Raw genomic sequence first — 21,914 nt, forward strand, 5'->3', positions numbered from 1 at the left:
TAATTTTTAAAAATGTCATTTATTAGCTTTATATATTCTACTTAAAAATACATGTAATATATATAAAATATGTAAGCTTTTTATAGTCCACTTATAAATTATATATTCCACTTACAATTTTCTTAAAGAAAAAAAAATGAGATTAGGGAAAACATCCAGGGATAAAATAGCTTCTGTCCAACATTAGGGAGAAGGCTGAGGTAGGTAGGAACTATTTTGAGGGCTTAAAATTAAGCCCCCTAACTTTAACAAATAACCCACACAAAGGACAAAAGCTGAACAGAACAGCCTTCTCTATCCCACAAATATTGAAATAATTTTAAGTATACCTAAAGGGGCATAATTTAAGGAAAGACTTAAGCCAGCACATGGAGCAGGATTCTGTTCACTTGTGAAATCATCACAAGATAAGCACATCTATGAATTAAAACATCACTGGAGCTAATCAAAGACCCCAAAGCACCTATATGTCTTCATAAATTCAGTACAGAGAAAACAAACAACATTAAACTATCATTAATGAAAAAAATCCATATTATTTTTAGGAAAGAATTTGAATGACTAAGATCCTACTTGGAGAAGTCTTTAATCCAGTCATATTGAACATATAGATGTTGTCATCTGTGCAGTTAGCAAATAAAGTGGAGCCAGTAGAATCCAAAATCAGACTTGAGTATCCTGGGAAAAGGAATTTGAGTTAGCAAGCGCTGATGACAGAGTAGACTGGAGCTGAAAATTATCTTTTTAGATCACTTCATAAGAAGTATCATCAGAATTCTTATTCCCCCAAATTTCTACAAACCAAAATTATTCTTCTAAGTTTTTGTAACTTCAAAAAGATACTTTCATATACTAGTTTCTCAAGTCAACTGAGAATAACAGTTGCTGAAAACTAGCTTGATATTTATTTTAAAATTTTGACAAAACTTAGATATCCAAAAAAGCCCTACAAGAGTCCTACAGAATACAAAGGCTTACCTAGTTTTCGAGTGCTGCTACCTGGGTACAGGAAAGACTTCGATGCTATGGGTTCCTGTCGATAAGCAGTATAATTCTTACGTAAATCCCATATTTTGATTATGCTAAAAATCAAGGTGAAGAAATAGTTATTTTGTAGTCCTTTTCCAACACCAATCAGTTTCAACTATGTTTGAATGTGAAATGACTTTTAATCTAATTTCTCTGGCACATCAACCATCTACAGTGAGGATATTTCATTGGGGAACAGACTGAACTATCTCATACTCTTGTCTCCAATATCAGGCTAACAATTCTAGTAGAACGGAAACAGATGTGTTCTGACCCACAGATGGGTTGCCCTGAGTTTACTTGAAGAGAGCGGAAAAGGAAGATGAAGGTTGAGTGCTGATAGTCATTGTTTCATTGTTTTCAGGAAAAAAAAAAAAAAAAAAAAGGAACACTTCCTAAGCCTTTAGCATTCCGCATGTAACCTTTGACATCATTAAGTAGAAAACTGTGTCCTTATGGTTGGATCTCTATACATTAACTCTTTAAGAAATCTAGTCTAAACAAACTTTACTGTGAAATAGAGTATTTTTACATTTCACCTATTAGGATGATTTTCCTAATTTTCGAGATCTACTTTGTAAACAACTTGAAAACACAAGCTTGGTTATAAAAGGGCAGTATTCCTTGGAAAGAAAGCTTTCACAAAGAAAGCCATTTACAAATATAACTAATAACCTTTAGATAATCCTTCATTTGTGCCTGAGAATTTGGTCCACAGAAGAGTTTTAGTGTTTAGAGGACACAACAGAAATCTTAGTTTATTAAACCATATTTTTAAATTAAAATTTTTGAAGGGAAGGATATCTTGGGAGATATAATGGGCAAAAAGAGGGCAAAGAACTCGTTTCACTGTGCTTTGCAGATATTCCATTTTTTCACAAATTGAAGGTTGTGGCAAGTCTATAGGTACCATTTTTCTAACAGCATCTTCTCATTTCATGTCTCTATGTCACATTTTGGTAGCTCTCCTAATGTTTCAATTTTTCATCATTATTATTTTTGCTATAGTGATCTGTGATGTTACCATTGTAGTTTTGGCATTTTCCAGCAATAAAATATTTTTAAATTAAGATCTGTACATTGACTTTTTTAGACACAATGCTATCTTACACACAACAGACTACAGTAAAATATAAACATATCTTTTAAATATAACGGAAAACCATTGATTAAATTATGCAGCACACAAGCAAGTTACCATCAAGCTTCTCTGTAACAGCAGCAGCAGCAAGTGCCAACGCTGCTCCTAAGTGACAGACAATGTGCTAACTATGACAATTATCTCATTTAATTATTTGAGCAAGAGTCCTAATAACTAGATATTTTCCAGTGTGATCTAGAGTTCTTCTTCTCAGCTGGGTACTATGTTGAAATTTAAAAGCACACACATTAAATTACAATGGGACTAGGTGACTTATCCATCACAGTTCATGAAAGACAGCTCATCAAAAGAACCAATAAATAAAGACTCTTCTTACCCATCCACGGCTCCTGCTGAGACTAATGTGTTCTCATCTTGAAAGAGGACCACAGTAACACTCTGCTGGAAATCCTAATAGCACAAGGAAGAAAAAAAAAAAGAAGGAAATCCTATTTGGGGTATAACAATCTTCACTATTAAGAGACCAAGGCGCTAAAACGATGCCTTTATCCCCTAAACTGAACTAGGCTAAATCTTTCCCCAGCAATATCAGTCAAACATATATTGTAGACCAAGAAGTAATTTTAGCAAGAAAATAACCTAAACATCAATTTATATCATACCATGAACATTCTGACTTGCATTCAAGAAAAAAACTGGTGATTAACACAGTATTTTAGTACCTAAGTCTATCGGCTATACGTAAAGTCATTCCGACTGTGTATCCTTAGGAAACTCATTTAACTTGTGCATGTTTCATTTATAAAATGCTGATATCTTTCCAGATTATCATATAGGAGTGTCAAGAATTATAGATTAAAAATGGTTACATGCTCTGAAAAATCTAAAGGAGCTAGTGGAATTTTACCTCCTAATTAAAAGACACTTACTCCTTGGAAGGAAAGTTATGACCAACCTAGATAGCATATTCAAAAGCAGAGACATTACTTTGCCCACAAAGGTCCGTCTAGTCAAGGCTATGATTTTTCCAGTGGTCATGTATGGATGTGAGAGTTGGACTATGAAGAAGGCTGAGCACCGAAGAATTGATGCTTTTGAACTGTGGTGTCGGAGAAGACTCTTGAGAGTCCCTTGGACTGCAAGGAGATCCAACCAGTCCATTCTGAAGATCAACCCTGGGATTTCTTTGGAAGGAATGACGCTAAAGCTGAAACTCCAGTACTTTGGCCACCCCGTGCAAAGAGTTGACTCACTGGAAAAGACTCTGATGCTGGGAGGGATTGGGGGCAGGAGAAGGGGACGACAGAGGATGAGATGGCTGGATGGCATCACTGACTCGATGGATATGAGTCTGAGTGAACTCCGGGAGTTGGTGATGGACAGGGAGGCCTGGCGTGCTGGGATTCATGGGGTCGCAAAGAGTCGGACACGACTGAGCGACTGAACTGAACTGAACTGAATCGATGTTAAGTTTTCTTGGCCCCAGAAATCTGATGAAATGTCTGAAAAGCTACTCATTTTAACTTCATCTGGCTTCCAAAGACTACATACTAGTCCTGTCAGTTTCCATTCATGCCAATGTAGTTTAAGCCCTAATGTTTTAGCAACCACACATCCCCAAAATATTAACTTAGACCCTACAGAACAGGAATACTAGAAAAATAAATTAAGAAACACTGATAATTTTTTTTTTTAAGAAAAAAGCTATATTATGGGCACTGTTTGAACTTTGACTGTAAAATGCTAAAGAGGTACTTATATTTTCCCCAATATTTCTCAAAATATTTTGAAATCTTTTGCCAAGTATGTTTTTTAAAAAAAACAAAAAAACTCACATCTGTTCAGCAGTTTGTATTATGAAAACAATAATGAATTCCTTTGCCCTACAGAATATGGCACCATGGCACTTAATATGCTTTTGAAACCACACATCTCCCTCTCCTAATGAGTTATTCTACTGTAGATGATATGCATGCATGGAGATCTCTAGGGATGAGTTTCAGGAAACTGAATTTTTAACATATTTCCCTGGTGACTCCGTTGCACTCGAGAGTTTGAGAATCAGTACTGTAGGTACTGAATGAGTATCAAACAATAAACCACTGGTAACAAGAAGAAATAAAGACTCTCTTTTCACTAACTGAATCACTCTCATTTAATGCCCAACAAACTTCCCAAAATGAGACTCTATGATGCTGTCAAGATCTGCACACATGTACACAGCTATAAAACCTTACCACAGAAGGAGCAAGCCCTTTGGAATTCTGTTTCTTCTTAGGTTTTGAAGGGGTTTGCTTGTCTAAGGTATTATGAGCTCCACTGATTTGGTTCACTTGCCTGTAAAATCCATCTGAAAAATATTTTTTTCAGAACATAATTGGTTTAGGTTTCAGAAATTTATTCCCATGCTGAATGTAACATTTATATATAAGATCTCAAAATTATATTGTTTTAAATTAGTAAAAGTAGAAGCCAGCAGGGTCACTGTACTATAATCTCTTGTGTGAGATTATAATATATAAAAAGGAAATAAGCACATGGATATGTATAGCAGCTTTATTCTTAATTGTCCAAATCTGGAAGCAACCAAGATGTCCTTCAGTAGGCGAATATATGAATAAAAGTGCGGTGTAAGTAGACAATGATACATCATTCCATACTAAAAAACAGAAAATGAGCTACGAAGTCATGAACAGACCTTTAAAGATGTATTACTAGGTGAGAGAAGGCAATCTGAAAAGACTATATATACTCTAGGGATCCAATCATATGACATTCTGATAAAGGCAACACTATGGAGAGAGTGTAAAAGATCACTGATAGCCAGGGTTTAGGAGGAAGGGTATGATGACTAGGTGGAGCACAGAGGATTTTTAGGGCAGAGAAACTACTCTGTATGATACTGTAATGGCACATCCATGCCAGTTATACACCTGTCAAAACCAAGAGCACGTATAATACCAACAGCGAACCATAACGTTAAGCAAGCACAGATGGACACTGGGTGATAATGGTGTATCAGTGTGCGTTCACCAGCTGTAACAAATGTCCAACTCTGGTGCAGGATGTTGACAGTGGGAGAGACTGTGAGGACATGGGGTAGATCCACACAGAGAACTCTATACATTCCGCTCAGTTTTGCTGTATATCTAAAGCTGCTCTAAAAAATAGTCTATTACAAATAATTTTTTAAAAATAATGATGTAAGCAGGGAGACAATCATTTGTTGTTGTTCAGTTGCTAAGTCATATCTGACTCTTTTTGCGACTCCATGTATTCTAGCCCATCAGGCTTCTCTGCCCATGGGCTTTCCCAGACAAAATATGGAGTGGGTTGCTGTTTCTCTGAAAGCACTGCTTTCTGCTTAATGGCATTAGGGGGCAATGTGAGTATAATTAAATTTAATTTAATCCAATTCTTTAAAGTCCTCAAATTTTTAAAATTAAAATGAAAGATCATGTACTAATAATTGCAATCCCATTGATAATTTAGATAACTGGCATTATAGTTCATAAGGTAAATATGGAGGGTAATACTTGAAGAAATCACTAAGAACCTGGGAACCAAACAGAACTAGGGATTATGAACCTGTGCCCCCTGGTGGTAAACAGGTGAAATCACCAATTCTTTCATTCAAAATTATTATGGAGCAATACCACATTTGTCAAAATTAAAATGGAACTAGATTACCTTTTTTGTTGCACCTGGTATCCCAGACCATAATGTTGCCATCTCTACCCCCTGTACAGAAGACAGCTGTAGACATATAAATAGTTTATCAAGAAGTTAACAAAACCAGTCAATGACACATGTATTTCAACTTATTAATAAGGTTCCAAGGGTATATGCTTGGTACTGTAATTGGCACTGGAGACTAAAAATGATAAAATATACAGCTCAACACAAATAAGAGAAAACAAAGCTGTGAAGGAAAAGTATTAGAACTCAAAATGCTTACATTGAGCAAAAACTTGATAGAATAAACCTCTGTAAGTTTTCCTAAAGCCACATGAAATACTATATTATATACTAAAGTTATAGTAAGAATAATGATAAATAAGCACTAACCAAAATATATGGAGTCCTTACTAAGTTCTAGACACTATCCTTTTTTATAGATGACTTTTTTAAAAGAACACCTCAATGAGAATTATTACCCTCACTTTATAGATGAGAAAATTAAGGCATAGGGAGGATAAGTAACTTGCAAAGATTATTTTTGGCTTATGTATCTACAGCCCATACTCTGAATTTCCAAGCTGTATTCTCAGGATAAAATTATAAACTAGATCAATATAAAATTTGTGAAAGGAGTTGCCTCTGGGGATGGAAGAAGGGCAGTGACATTGGAGGAAGAAACACAGGAGGAACTCCAATTTACCTGTCACATGCTTTCCTCTTTAAAAATTAAACCAAAAAAAGTATGCTTCCTGTATGAGTGACCACTTACCAAGTTAATCCACCTGGATTAATTTGCAGCCAATGTAGACAGATTAATTTGATAAGTGCTCAGGTCAAAATACAAAAACTATTTGAGGGCCCTATAGACACTGAACAAAAACATGCAATTTTTGAAAGGAAGTCAACCACTGAATCAACTGACTGGCCTAGGCTAAGTTCTGGGTTTTTTGTGGTTTTACCTTGAGGGCAGCCAGAGTTGTACCATCTGGACCAAGCAGCTAAAGTGGAGGAATTAGGAAAAAGAGTGGGGCAACGCAAGCTGTAAGCAGCAGCAGGAAACTCTGGAGAGGGGAGACAATGGGAAACCCTAATACTGTGTTTATACTTAGTGCAAGTCTCTGGCTGACTCCTGAACCGTGTTTATGTATGAGCTGTAAGAACTGAACTGAGATCTGATCTTCTGAACTAACTGCTTTCCTACAGGTTTGACCATGCAGTTTGAAATCAATCAATCAATCCAGTCGCTCAGTCGTCTCCAACTCTTTGTGACCCCATGAACCATAGCACGCCAGGCCTCCCTGTCCATCACCAACTCCCGGAGTCCACCCAAACCCATGTCCATTGGGTCGGTGATGCCATCCAACCATCCCATCCTCTGTCGTCCCCTTCTCCTCCTGCCCTCAATCTTTCCCAGCATCAGGGTCTTTTCCAGTGAGTCAGCTCTTTGCAACAGGTGGCCGAAGTATTGGAGTTTCAGCTTCAACATGAGTCCTTCCAATGAACACCCAGGACTGATCTCCTTTAGGATGGACTGGTTGGATCTCCTTGCAGTCCAACGGACTCTCAAGAATCTTCTCCAACACCATACTTCAAAAGCATCAATTCTTCTGCGCTCAGCTTTCTTTATAGTCCAACTCTCACTTTCTATAGTCCACTGTCTATAGTCTCACTTTGTATAGTCCAACTGTACATGACCACTGGAAAAACCATAGCCTTGACTAGATGGACCTTTGTTGACAAAGTAATGTCTCTGCTTTTTAATATGCTGTCTAGGTTGGTCATAACTTTTCTTCCAAGGAGTAAGCGTCTTAATTTTGTGGCTACAATCACCATCTGTAGTGATTTTGGAGCCCCAAAATTAAAGTCAGCCACTGTTTCCCCATCTATTTGCCATGAAGTGATGAGATCGGATCCCATGATCTTCGTTTTCTGAATGTTGAGTTTTAAGCCAACTTTTTCACTCTCCTCTTTCACTTTCTTTTTTAATATATAAATTTATTTAATTGGAGGTTAATTACTTTACAATATTGTATTCCTCTTTCACTTTCATCAAGAGGCTCTTTAGTTCCTCTTCACTTTCTCCCTTAAGGGTGGAGTCATCTGCATATCTGAGGTTATCGGTATTTCTCCCAGCAATCTTGATCCCAGCTTATGCTTCTTCCAGCCCAGCATTTCTCATGATGTACTCTGCATAGAAGTTAAATAAGTAGGGTGACAATATACAGCCTTGACGAACTCCTTTTCTTATTTGGAACCAGCCTGTTGTTCCATGTTCAGTTCTAACTGTTGCTTCCTGACCTGCATATAGGTTTCTCAAGAGGCAGGTCAGGTGGTCCGGTATTCCCATCTCTTTCAGAATTTTCCACAGTTTATTGTGATCCATACAGTCAAAGGCTTTGGCATAGTCAATAAAGGAGAAATAGATGTTTTTCTGGAACTCTCTTGCTTTTTCCATGATCCAGCAGATGTTGGTAATTTGATCTCTGGTTCCTCTGCCTTTTCTAAAACCAGCTTGCACATCTGGAAGTTCATGGCTCACGGACTGCTGAAGCCTGGCTTGTAGAATTTTAAGCATCACTTTATTAGCGTGTGAGATGAGTGCAATTGTGCACCAACTCTTTTCTGAGCAACGTAACAGAATCCAGAGTCCAGCATACCATTCCCAACGCACAGGGTACAATCTTAAATTATTTGCCTTATAAAGAGCCAGGAAAATGAGTCATTCTCAAGAGAAAAGTCAACGGAGGTCAACCTCAAAACGACCCAGATACTGATTTATCAGGTCCAGTTGTAAGATAGATATAACTATGTCAAGTGAAATAAAGAGACAGTCAATGAAAAAGATAAGAAATCTCAGCAGAGAAACAAATAGAACTTACCAAAAACAAATGGAGATTTTAGAACCACCACCCACAACTTCTGAAATGATAAAATTCACTGGATGGGCCTAAGAGCAGAATGGAGGGAACAGAGGAAAAAGTCTATGAACTTGAAGACAAATCAACAGAAATCATTCCATCTGAGGAAGAGAGAAAACTAAGACTGAACATTACGCTAAGTAAAAGAAGCCAAAAATGTATTGTATGGTTCCATTTACATGAAGGCATAATAGGCAAATCTATAGAGACAGAAAGAAAGTAGGCTGTATAAGGCTGTGGAAGATGGAAAGTACTGTTAATGGCTCTGTTTTCTTTTTGGGCTGATGAAACTGTTCTAAACTTGGACTGTGGTGATGACTGAACTCTATAAAAAAATTAAAAATCACTGAAACATACATAGTAAATGGGTGAATTTTATGGTGTATTTATTATATTTAAGAAAACTGAAAAAGATGAATAAAGCTTCAAGGATTCATGGGACAATTTCAAAAAGTCTAGTACATGAGTAATTGTGGAGTTCTAGGAGAGAAAACTAGAACTGCCATATGACCCAGCAATTCCAATCCTGGGTTATATAAAAACAAAAACACTAATTCAAAAAGAAACATGTATCCCAGGGTTCATGGCAGCATTATTTATAATTGCCAAGATATGGAAATAACCTAACTGTCCATCAACAGATGAGGACTATGAAGATGTGCTGTGTACACACACATGCACACACAATAGAATGCTACCCAGCCATAAAAAAGGATGAACTGTTCCATTTGCATCAACATGGATAGACCTGGAAGGTGTTATGCTAAGTGAAGTAAGTTAGACAAAGAAAGATAAATACTGTATGATATCACTCATGTGTGGAATCTAAAAAATAAATAAACTAGTAAGTATGATGGAGAAGGCAATGACACCCCACTCCAGTACTCTTGCCTGGCAAATCCCATGGATGGAGGAGCCTGGTAGGCTGTAGTCCATGGGGTCACTAAGAGTCGGACACGACTGAGCGACTTCACTTTCACGCATTGGAGAAGGAAATGGCAACCCACTCCAGTGTTCTTGCCTGGAGAATCCCATGGACAGAGGGGCCTGGTGGGCTGCTGTCTATGGGGTCACAGAGTTGGATACGACTGAAGTGACTTAGCAGCAGGAGAGAAAACAGGGCAAATATTTCAAAAAATGGCAGAAAACTTCCCAGATTGGGGTAAATCATGAGTTCAGTTTCAGATATGCTGAATTTGAAGTCCTACCAGAAAAGCGAAAGTTGGAAATATAATCTGGTTCAATATAAGTAGAGCAAAAAACAAAATTGGAATAGATGAGACTGCCCAGGGAGAAGATACAGACTGAAAGGAAAACATGGGCAAATACCAAATTTTGGGCCATGCCAGCTGGAGAAGGCAATGGCAACCCACTCCAGTACTCTTGCCTGGAAAATCCCATGGACGGAGGAGCCTGGTGGGCTACAGTCCACGGGGTCACAAAGAGTCAGACACGACTGAGCGACTTCACTTTCACTTTAAGAAGGCAATGGCACCCCACTCCAGTACTCTTGCCTGGAAAATCCCATGGACGGAGAAGCCTGGAGGGCTGCAGTCCATGGGGTCGCTGAGGTCGGACATGACTGAGCGACTTCCCTTTCACTTTTCACTTTCATGCACTGGAGAAGGAAATGGCAACCCACTCCAGTGTTCTTGCCTGGAGAATCCCAGGGATGGGGGAGCCTGGAAGGCTGCAGTCTTTGTGGTTACACAGAGTCAGACATGACTGAAGCGACTTAGCTTAGCTTAAGAAACTTAGAAGAGATAAGGAAATAAGAAAGGGTAATAAGATAGGGTGATAAGATCTTCTTTTAGGGACAGGCCACAGATATGCTTGCATTTTTCCTAGGAAGAGCCAAGAAAAGGAAAACTGTGGAGACATAAGTGATGGCACAAGGTCTTGGGGGAGGATCAAGAATGCTTCTCAACATTAGCAGCACGCTGGAATCCCTTGAGGAATTTTAACTAAATAGATGCCTGGCCCACCTTCAAGAGATTCACACTTAATTGGTATTTTAAAAAAGCTCCCTAATGTGTGTAACTGAGTCACATTGCTATACAGCAGAAATTAACACACTGTAAACTTCAATAAAAAAACAAACCAAAAACCTTTCCAGGTGACTAATGAGTCAGGGTTGAGACCCAGTACTCTAGGAAGAAAGACTGGTCTTAAATTGGATAATGAAGAATGAGAAAGAAGGTACAAATTCAAAGATAATGTAGGAGAGGTAAAAGAAATATATTTGTAATTACTTTTAATTATCCACTAGTAGTTCTAGCACCCCTTGGACCACACAAAAACACATCTGGGAGTAACTGACAATGAAAAATGAAAACATTTTCTGGGTTTCAAGGTGGTAGATATTTAGGGGAGGCAAATTACACTATTATTAATATAACTATGTCCTAACAGGGTTATCTGTATCCTGCTCATGCAGGGCTGAAAGAACTTGATCATGATCTTTTCTACCATGTTGACTACAACCCCTCAAAAACCAAGAACCCCCACCAAGCATTTATATGCCCCTCAGTTTTGCTTTTTGCATTTGCTGCTGTTATTTTGTGCATGTACATCACATCTCATTTTTATGCTCATGAGGAGATCAAACTATTCAATCCTAAAGGAAATCAACCTTGAATATTCAGCGGAAGGACCAATACTGAAAGTAATATTTTGGCCACCTGATGTGAAGAGCCAACTCATTGCAAAAAATCCTGATATTGGGAAAGATTGAGGGCAAGAGAAGGGGGCGACGGGATGAGATGGTTGGATGGCATCACTGACTCAATGCACTGGAGTTTGAGGAAACTCTGGAAGACAGTGAAGGACAAGGAAGCTTGGCATGCTGGGGTCCATGGGGTCACAAAGAGTCAAACATGACTGAGTGACTGAACAACAACAACAAAAATGGTTTTGTGGTTAAACAGGATATTTATCTCACTAAATGAACATTCAGGGAGATAAAAATGACTTAGCCTAAGAATTTAGAGGCAGAAATCAGAATAAAACATGGGGTCTTCTATGTATGGTGGTAAAAGTATGCTCTGCACAAGAACACTTGGCTGAAGGAGAAGGGGTTAAAATCTGTGTTTTAGCAATCAAACTAGATGGCCCTGGGAGCAGTGTCCCACCAGACATTCATAATGGGGCAACTGTGGACTACTGGGATCCAAGATAAGGTTTGTGCTTTCTCTACTAGACCTTACTAGCATAGATTCAGTGCACAGAGTTTTCAAAATTAAGCAAAGGGACTGAATGATAATGGTGTTTTCCTTCTCTGTTTGTTTGTAAGTAAGATTATGGCATCTGGTTCCATCACTTCATGGCAAATAGATGGGGAAATAGTGGAAGACTTTATTTTTGGGGGCTCCAAAATCACTACAGATGGTGACTGCAGCCATGAAATTAAAAGACGATTACTCCTTGGAAGGAAAGTTATGACCAACCTAGACAGCATATTAAAAAGCAGAGACATTAGTTTGTCAAAAAGGTCTGTCTAGTCAAGGCTATGGTTTTTCCAGTGGTCATGTATGGATGTGAGAGTTGGACTATAAAGAAAGCTGAGTGCAGAAGAATTGATGCTTTTGAATTGTGGTGTTGGAGAAGACTGTTGAGAGTCCCTTGGATGCAAGGAGATCCAACCAGTCCATTCTAAAGGAGATCAGTCCTGGGTGTTCATTGGAAGGACTGATGTTTAAGCTGAAACTCCATTACTTTGGCCACCTGATGCGAACAGCTGACTCACTGGAAAAGACTCTGATGTTGGGAAAGATTGAGGGCAGGAGAAGGGGGCCACAGGTGATGAGATGGTTGGATGGCATCACTGACTCAATGGACATGGGTTTGGGTGGACTCCAGGAGTTGGTGATGGACAGGGAGGCCTGGCGTGCTGCGGTTCATGGGGTTGCAAAGAGTTGGACATGACTAAGAGACTGAACTGAATTGAAACAAATTTACCTTAAGAATTAATACATTTCCATGACCTTATTTTCATAAACTCAGAATGAACTCTGACACAAGTGTAGTAACCTAGAACATAAACATATCTAACTTTACAAAATAGATGTGCTAGGGAAAATGTATGCAGATATAAAAACTATGTCATGTATTTTCTCTTCATGGTTCCAGTCTCAATAGCAACTGATTTTTTTAAAAGTTCAAACCAGTTCCACAATTCGGTTTAGTAGTACTGAGTGCTCAGGTGAATAAAGGAAAATATTCCTTTAAAAAACAGAATATTTTTTAATGTAAAGGAGACTATAATGCTTATTTCTATTATTATGAGACTGAGGTCAGATGGATCAGCCACTTCTCTGAGGTTAAAGTTTGTTGTCTCACTCTCATTTAGTGAGAAACAAATGGAAGGAGGAAAAACAAAAAAAACAGAAATTAAGAGCTAATTCAGACACCCCTGCTAAGTTTTTCCCTAGCTACTATAGTACTATTCTGTGTTACAGCCCTCCTTAAACCTTCCTTCCCCATTGTAATAGTTAAATAAATGTAGAAAGATTAATTTTGAGTAATAGCTGGAAACAGAGGTTATCGTGGCTATTTGTGAATTTTTATCTTATCTATAACATCATAGAAAAAAATTATCTGAAGATGCTTGACTTTTAGGGACAAGTTAGAGGCAATATCCATTAGAACAGGACTAAAATCCAACTTGATTTCATTGAGGTTTCCAGGTCATCTTAAGAATCTCCATCATCTATGTAGGGAAAAGTGCAAATCTGATAGGTACAAACAACTGTAACTTATTACTTCACCATGAAAGAGGTTAAGGATATGAAAGAGGATAAGCACATACTTACCTTTCTCAAACTTAGAAAAGGCAACTGACTTGAGGCTACACTGATGACCTTTGCAAGTTCCAATCAGCTCACCAGCATTTACATCCCAAAATTTGGCTGACTGATCACCTGCTGCTGTAACCTTTCAAAAATAAGGTATCATGGTTTAATAAAACAACCCTTTACCAGTATTTACCCAGATTCCCCCCAAAATGAAAGTTACTTACAAGCTTAAATTCACCAGGGACCCAGGCCAGGTCAAAGACAGCATTCCAGTGAGCCATCCACTCTAAACGAAGAAAATGGTGAATGTGAAATGTCTACCTATGTTCTGTGGTAGCCATACCAACAATTTAAATGGCTTGAAAATTGTAGTAAAAACATCAGTGGTCAGTACAGTAAGGTCCATGGGCCAAAGAGAATTTGTGGATTCACACACATTATGCATTCCCTTCACTACCTCATAAAACTACCATCTGATATCAAATTGCTTTCCATGAGGGGATATATTCTCTAAAACAGAGTATTTGTGAAACATTCTAAAAACTCTTCATCATGCTCTCTGAAAGGAGTCTAAAGTACTTTAGCTTGGCATTCAAAGTTCTGCTCATGTTGGCCTATCTCTCACTGTGCTCTATGTACCTTATTCCAATCAAACTGCATCACTGCCTCTATCCACATTACTTCTGACGCTTTCCTATCTTGAGGCCTTTGCAAATGCTTTTCTCTCTACTTGGAGTGTCCAATTCCACCTGCACTCGTCTAAAATACCACAGTCCACCTTAAATGTCCCATCCTTTATGAAAAATTTCCCTCACCTTCTTTACTAGATGAGAGCTTTCTGTAACCCGTGGTGTTTTCTTTGTATTTCATGTACATCATCTAAAGCCTTTTTTCTTTGAGTTTTTTTTCAAACACCTGAATTTGTTGTTGTTGCTGTTCAGTTACTAAGGCATTTCTAACCCTGCAACCCCACGGACTATAGCATGCCAGGCTCCTCTGTTTTCCACTATTTCCCGGAGTTCCCATGCTCAAATTCATGTCCATTCAGTCACTGATGCTATCTAACCATTTCATCCTCTGACACCCTCTTCTCTTGCTCTCATTCTTTCCTAGCATCAGGGTCTTTTCCAACGAGTTGGCTTTTCGCATCAGGCGGCCAAAGGATTGAAGTTTCAGTTTCAGCAACAATTCTTCCAATGAATATTGAGGGTTGATTTTCTTTAGGATTGACTGGTTTCATCTCCCTGCAGTCCAAGGGACTCTAGAGAGTCTTCTTCAGCACCACAATCTGAAAGCATCAGTTCTTTGGCTCAGCTTTCTTTATGGTCCAACTCTCACATCCATACATGATTACTGATAAAACCATAGCTTTGATTATATGGACCTTTGTCAGCAAAGTGACATCTATGCTTTTTAATATGCTGTCTACGTTGGTCACAGCTTTCCTTCCAAGGAACAAGTATCTTTTAATTTCATGGCTGCAATCACTGTCCACAGTGATTTTAGAAACCAAGGAAAGAAAATCGATCACTCCTTCCACTTTTTCTCCTTCATTTGCCATTAAGCGGACTGGATGCCATGATCTGAGTTTTTAGAATGTTGAGTTTTAAGCCAGCTTTGTCACTCTCCTCTATCACCCTTATCAAGAGGCTCTTTAGTTGCTCTTCACTTTCTGCCATCAGAGTGGTATCATCTACATCTCTGAGGTTGCTGCTATTCTCCTGGCAATCTTGATTGCAGCTTGTGATTTATCTAGCATGGCATTTCACATGATGCACTCCACATATAAGTAAAATAAGCAGGGTAACAATATATAGCCTTGTCATACTCCTGCCCCAATTTTGAATCAGTCAGGTCTTACCTCCTGGTTTGTACTGATCTAGTATTCCTATCTCTTAGAATTTTCCAGTTTGTTGTGATCCACAAGTCAAAAGCTTTAACATAGTCAATGAAGCAGAAGTAGATGTTTCACTGGAACTTCCTTGCTTTTTCCATAATCCAATCAATGTTGGCAATTTGATCTCTGGTTCCTCTGACTTTTCTGAACACAGCTAGTACCTCTGGAAGTTTTCAGTTCATGTATTGCTGAAGCCTACCTGGAAGGATTTTGAGCATAACCTTGCTAGCATGTAAAATGAGCACAGTTGTATGGTAATCTGAACATTCTTTAGCACTGACCTTCTTAGCGATTGAAATGGAAAATGACCTTTTCCAGTCCTGTGGCCACTGCTGAGTTTTCCAAATTTGCTGACACACTAAGTGTTGCACTTTAATAGCATCATCTTTTAGGATTTGAAATAGCTCAGCTGGAATTCTGTCACCTCCACTAGCTTTATTTACAGTGATGCTTCCTAAGGTCCACTTGACTTCACACTCCAGGAAGTCCAGCTCCAGGTGATGACCATACCACTGTGATTATCTGGGTTATTAAGACTTTTTTGTATTCAGTTCAGTTCAGTCGCTCAGTCATGTCCGACTCTTTGTGACCCCATGAACCACAGCATGCCAGGCCTCCCCACCCATCACCAACTCCCAGAGCTGACCCAAACCCATGACCATCGAGTCAGTGATGCTATCCAACCATCTCATCCCGTCGTCCCCTTCTCCTCCTGCCTTCAATCTTTCCCAGCATCAGGGTCTTTTCAAATGAGTCAGCTCTTCACATCAGGTGGCCAAAGTACTGGAATTTCAGCTTCAACATCAGTCCTTCCAATGAATATTCAGGACTGATTTCCTTTAGGATGGACTGGTTGGATCTCCTTTGCAGTCCAAGGGACTCTCAAGAGTCTTCTCCAACACCACAGTTCAAAAGCATCAATTCTTCGCCATTCAGCTTTCTGCATAGTCCAACTCTCACATCCATATGTGGCCAATGGGAAAACCATAGCCTTGACTAGACGGACCTTTGTTGTCAAAGTAATGTCTCTGCCTTTTAATATGCTGTCTAGGTTGGTCATAACTTTCCTTCCAAAGAGTAATTGTCTTTTAATTTCATGGCTGCAATCACCATCTGCAGTGATTTTGTACAGTTCTTGCCACCTCTTCTTAATTTCTTCTGCTTCCGTTAGGTCCTCACCATATCTGTCCTTTATCATGTCCATCTTTGCATGGGATGTTCTCTTGATATCTCCAATTTTCTTGAAGCGATCTCTAGTCTTTCCCAAGTTCAGTTCAGTTCAGTTCAGTCGCTCAGTCATGTCCGACTCTTTGTGACCCCATGAATTGCAGCACATCAGGCCTCCCTGTCCATCACCAACTCCCGGAGTTCACTCAAACTCACGTCCATTGAGTCGGTGATGCCATCAGCCATCTTAGCCTCTGTCATCCCCTTCTCCTCCTGCCCACAATCCCTCCCAGCATCAGAGTCTTTTCCAATGATTCAGCTCTTCGCATGAGGTAGCCAAAGTACTGGAGTTTCAGCTTCAGCATCATTCCTTCCAAAGAACACAAAGGGCTGATCTCCTTTAGAAAGGACTGGTTGGATCTCCTTGCAGTCCAAGGGACTCTCAAGAGTCTTCTCCAACACCATAGTTCAAAAGCATCAATTCTTCAGCGCTCAGCTTTCTTCATAGTCCAACGCTCACATCCATACATGACCACTGGATAAACCATAGCCTTGACTTGACAGACCTCTGTTGGCAAAGTAACGTCTCTGCTTTTGAATATGCTATCTAGGTTGGTCATAACTTTTCTTCCAAGGAATAAGCCTCTTTTAATTTCATGGCTGCAGTCATCATCTACAGTGATTTTGGAGCCCAAAAAAATAAAGTCTGACACTGTTTCCCCATCCATTTGCCATAAAGTGATGGCACCAGATGCCATGATCTTAGTTTTCTAAATGTTGAGCTTTAAGCCAACTTTTCCACTCTCCTCTTTCACTTTCATCAAGAGGCTTTTAGTTCCTCTTCACTTTCTTCCATAAGGGTAGTGTCATCTCTTTAAGGTCAGCAGAACTTTGCCTTATGCCTAAAAGATACTTGTTCAATATAAATATTTTAAAGCAATGTTTTCCCACATTAAGTATAAAAAATTTAACTTTTTGGAAGAAAAATTGTCGTTAATCCTAAAATGTTCTTAACTCTCAGTAAAGATTTTGCTGCAGTTAACAGTTATTGACAGAAAGGCAGCCCACCATTTACTTTCAGTCTGGTCCCTAAACAAACTTAATCAAAATTGAGTATCACTGAGAATTTATTCAAATAGTAATTTCCTTGTGGTGGTGATTTAGTCACTAAGTCATGTCTGACTCTTGAGATCCCTTGGACTGTAGCCTGCCAGGCTCCTTTGTCCATGATTCTCTAGGCAACACTGGTGTGGGTTGCCATTTCCTTCTTCAGGGGATCTTTCCAACCAGGAATCAAACTCAGGTCTCCTGCATTTCAGGCAAATTCTTTACCCACTGAGCTATGCAGGAAAGCCTAATTTCCTCATTGAGGCTTTATGAATTAAAAATATTAAAACAGATATTTTAGATCTTGACTTACCTTTGATGCACTTCTTTCTACTGCTTTGTGATTCGGTGTTATACAACCTAACAAAGCCTTCTTCATTGGCAACTGCTAGTATATGCTCCATATTGGGAGCTACGTAAGAAATAAAGAATAAAATAAAGAGTAAGAACAAATGTTAAAGCTGAGTTTAAAGCTATATATGTATAAACAACATAATATCGATTAATTGAAAACTAAAAGGTAAACAACAAAGAACCCGTTCGGAAAGAGGCAAGACAATTCTGCCCGTATAACATCTGGTACAGTAGAGGTTTTTCTGAGTTAAAGATGGCTTAAAATTTGCCATAATATCTAATTTAGTAAGTGACTAAAAACCACCAATCCTCAGATAATCTCTTATTTAAAGGGGAGCTGAATCAAGAGTGATACCTGAACAAAACAAGAGTGATACTGGCCAATGGCAAAAAAAAAAAAAAAAAAGAGGGGGGGCATATGACATAGGCCTCCAGCAGGCTAACCCTATTAAATTAATATCCCTTTTCCTCAACTTTTTTACTTTTCCTCTGTTAAACTTTTAACAGCAGGGACAAGCACTTCTACTTCTGTGATATGTTCCCCAATGCATTGCAGAGGAGACAGATTCAATGAGATCAACATGATGGTTGAACCTTTGTAACCCTTTCCCGATATCAGATAAAAACAAACTAAAAATGATGCTATAAGAATCGTATGGTTTAGCAGAAATATATAGTTATGCACAGAGATTAAAGTAGATTTTATAGATGAGAAGAGAGGAGATATTAGAAAAACTCTACCATCTAATATACTTTTTGTTAAAAGAGACAGATAGGATAATTTCCCTCTAAAGAGTGAACCAGATCATTTCTGACCAACCTTGCTTATTCAGTAATTCTCTTACCAGAAGAGAAGGTGCATCCAAAAGGAGGAACTGGGGTTCCTGTTTCTCCATAAGAAGTATGCTCATCATTATAGCTGCACTGATAGCCAGTGAGCAGGGACTGTAGCGGGTACTGTGAAGACCATCCTAAAGGAAGACAAAATTCCTTATAGATTCCAATATATCATCACATTTCAGTACTTCTAACAAATGCAGAGGCAAAAATTCACTTTTAAAAGTTTCATATATTTTACTATAGATCTATTCACTATCCATGGCCCTCTGGAATACAGTTTCAGACATTTTCCTAAGTGGTCCTAAGGAAAAAATGAAAGAGCACTTCTCAACTTCTGGTGAGATACAGCTTTGGGCTTACCATCAAAAATGAAGACTCTTGCTAAACGTATTTAGCACAGAAAGACACTAGTGGCCTTTGTATGTTACTCCTTCCCCCATCCTTTGGTGACAATCACGAAAAATAACCACAAAGATTACCACAGCCATTCTTATCAAGTAAAATTCTAAGTTTCTAGAGTTCAAATCATTACTGCAAACTTTAAGTTACTAGCAACATCACACATAATCTGATGGTCGGAGTCAAAGGAAATAACGTAAGGTTGGCCAAAAAGTTTGTTCAGGTTTCTGGTAAGGTGGTGTGGAAAAGTCAGAATGAACTTTTTGGTCAACCCACAACATCAAGCCACTAACATCAGTTCAGTTCAGTCGCAGTTGTGTCTGACTCTTTGCAACCCCATGGACTGCAGCACACCAAGCCTCCCTGACATCACCATCTCCTGGAGTTTACTCAAACTCATGTCCATTGAGTCAGTGATGCTGTCCAACCATCTCACCCTCTGTCGTCCTCTTCTCTTCCCGCCTTCAATCTTTCCCAGCATCAAGGTCTTTTCCAATGAGTCACCTCTTTGCATCACGTGCCAAAGTAATGGAGTTTCAGCTTCAGCATCAGTCCTTCCAATGAATATTCAGGACTGATTTCCTTTAGGATTGACTGGTTGGATCTCCTTGTAGTCTAAGGGACTCTTAAGAGCCTTCTCCAACACCACAGTTCAAAAGCATCAATTCTTCAGTGCTCAGCTTTCTTTATAGTCCAACTCTCACATCCATACATGACCACTGGAAAAACCATAGCCTTGACTAGACGGACCTTTGTTGGCAATGTAATGTCTTTGCTTTTTAATATGTTGTCTAGGTTGGTCATAATTTTTCTTCCAAGGAGTAAACATCTTTTAATTTCATGGCTGCAGTCACCACCTGCAGTGATTTTGGAGCCCCCCAAAATAGTCTGTCACCGTTTCCCCATCAATTTGCCATGAAGTGATGGGACCAGATGCCATGATCTTAGTTTTCTAAATGTTGAATTTTAAGCCAGGTGTTTCACCCTCTTTTCACTTTTACCAAGAGGCTCTGTAGTTCTTTGCTTTCTGTCATAAGGGTGCTGTGTCACCTGCGTATCTGAGCTTATCGATATTGCTCTCAGCAATCTTGATTCCAGCTTGTGCTTCTTCCAGTCCAGCATTTCTCATGATATACTCTACATATAGGTTAAATAAGCAGGGTGACAATATGCAGCCTTGACATACTCCTTTCCCAATGTGGAACCAGCCTGTTGTTCCATGTCCAGTTCTAACTGTTGCTTCTTGACCTGTACAGATTTCTCAGGAGGCAGGTCAGGTGGTCTGGTATTCCCATCTCTTTAAGAACTTTCCAGTCTGCTGTGATCCACGTAGTCAAAGGCTTTGGCATAGTCAATAAAGCAGAAATAGATGTTTTTCTGAAACTCTTTCACTTTTTCGATGATCCAATGGATGTTGGCAATTTGATCTCTGGTTCCTCTGCCTTTTCGAAATCTAGCTTGGGCATCTGGAAGGTTCACATACTGTTGAAGCCTGGCTTGGAGAATTTTGAGCATTACTTTGCTAGCATGTGAGATAAGTGTAATTCTGTGATAGTTTGAGCATTCTTTGGCATTGCCTTTCTTTGGGACTGAAATTAAAACTGACCTTTTCTAGTCCCGTGGGCACTGCTGAGTTTTCCAAATTTGCTGGCATATTGAGTGCAGCACTTTCACAGCATCATCTTTTAGGATTTGAAATAGCTCAACTGGAATTCCATCACCTCCACTAGCTTTGTTCATAGCGATGCTTCCTAAGGCCCACTTGACTTCGCATTCCAGGATGTCTGGCTCTAGGTGAGTGATCACACCACTGTGATTATCTGGGTCATGAAGATCTTTTTTGTATAGTTCTGTGTATTCTTACCACCTCTTCTTAATATCTTCTGCTTCTGTTAAGTTCATGCCAGTAACATATTCACAAGTAAATATTAGTTCTTATACTCTCTCTTTCCTTTCCAGCACTGAAATTCTAGGACTCTAAAACGTTAACGGGAACAAGTCATAGTATCTTAAAGTTTATCACAACAATTTTAAGCCCTGAATAGCAGTAGTAGGTAGGGTCTGGAAGTCTTTAAAGAAGGTGAAATCAAACACAAGTTTTGAAAGGAGAGTAAGTACTCACTGAATATATGAAAGAGGAAGAAATTCAGAGTGGAGGGAAAGCTTACTCTGCTTGGGTCAGAGACCTGATATGTACTATGGTCCTAAAATAGTAAACCATCTACAAGGTTTTGTTTTACCATTTTGCCATGTAGGTTAACATATTTTAAATATATAAAACATTCATTTAGCATACAGTTACTGAGAACCAAATATAGTAAGCATCGGAGGAAACAATGAAGTTACAATCTAGAGAATTGTCTAAATAATTAAGAAACTCACTCATATTTTACAGTACTCTCAATTCTTACTTTTGGTGATATAAAATAAAAAATGTCATTTGGAGAAGACATCTTAGCCTAAATAATCTCACACAAATCTAGTTCTGCAGGTTCACAGAAATAACCTAAAGGAATACAAAGGAGGCAAAGAAATTCAACTCAGATTTAGTCATTACTCCTGGGGGCATTACCTTAAGGCCAGATATCACTGTAACTGCTACTGCTACTGCTAAGTCACTTCAGTCG

At 38.9% G+C, this 21,914-nt stretch overlaps 1 protein-coding gene across 1 annotated transcript in view; it reads right to left on the bottom strand.

Moving 5' to 3' along the window:
* DTL (denticleless E3 ubiquitin protein ligase homolog) overlaps positions 1 to 21,914 on the bottom strand; it is a 50,871-nt gene that overhangs the window by 25,550 nt on the left and 3,407 nt on the right. The window contains exons 2-10 of the mRNA XM_004013903.6: positions 18,894 to 19,019; positions 18,008 to 18,106; positions 13,748 to 13,809; positions 13,542 to 13,662; positions 5,822 to 5,887; positions 4,369 to 4,481; positions 2,508 to 2,581; positions 979 to 1,082; positions 574 to 678 (exon numbers count right to left, since the gene is read on the bottom strand). Of these exons, the coding sequence (XP_004013952.2) occupies positions 574 to 678; positions 979 to 1,082; positions 2,508 to 2,581; positions 4,369 to 4,481; positions 5,822 to 5,887; positions 13,542 to 13,662; positions 13,748 to 13,809; positions 18,008 to 18,106; positions 18,894 to 19,019 (870 nt within the window). The remainder of the gene's footprint in view (positions 1 to 573; positions 679 to 978; positions 1,083 to 2,507; positions 2,582 to 4,368; positions 4,482 to 5,821; positions 5,888 to 13,541; positions 13,663 to 13,747; positions 13,810 to 18,007; positions 18,107 to 18,893; positions 19,020 to 21,914) is intronic.

Source organism: Ovis aries, chromosome 12 (assembly GCF_016772045.2).
Source record: "Ovis aries strain OAR_USU_Benz2616 breed Rambouillet chromosome 12, ARS-UI_Ramb_v3.0, whole genome shotgun sequence".
Lineage (NCBI taxonomy): Eukaryota > Metazoa > Chordata > Mammalia > Artiodactyla > Bovidae > Ovis > Ovis aries.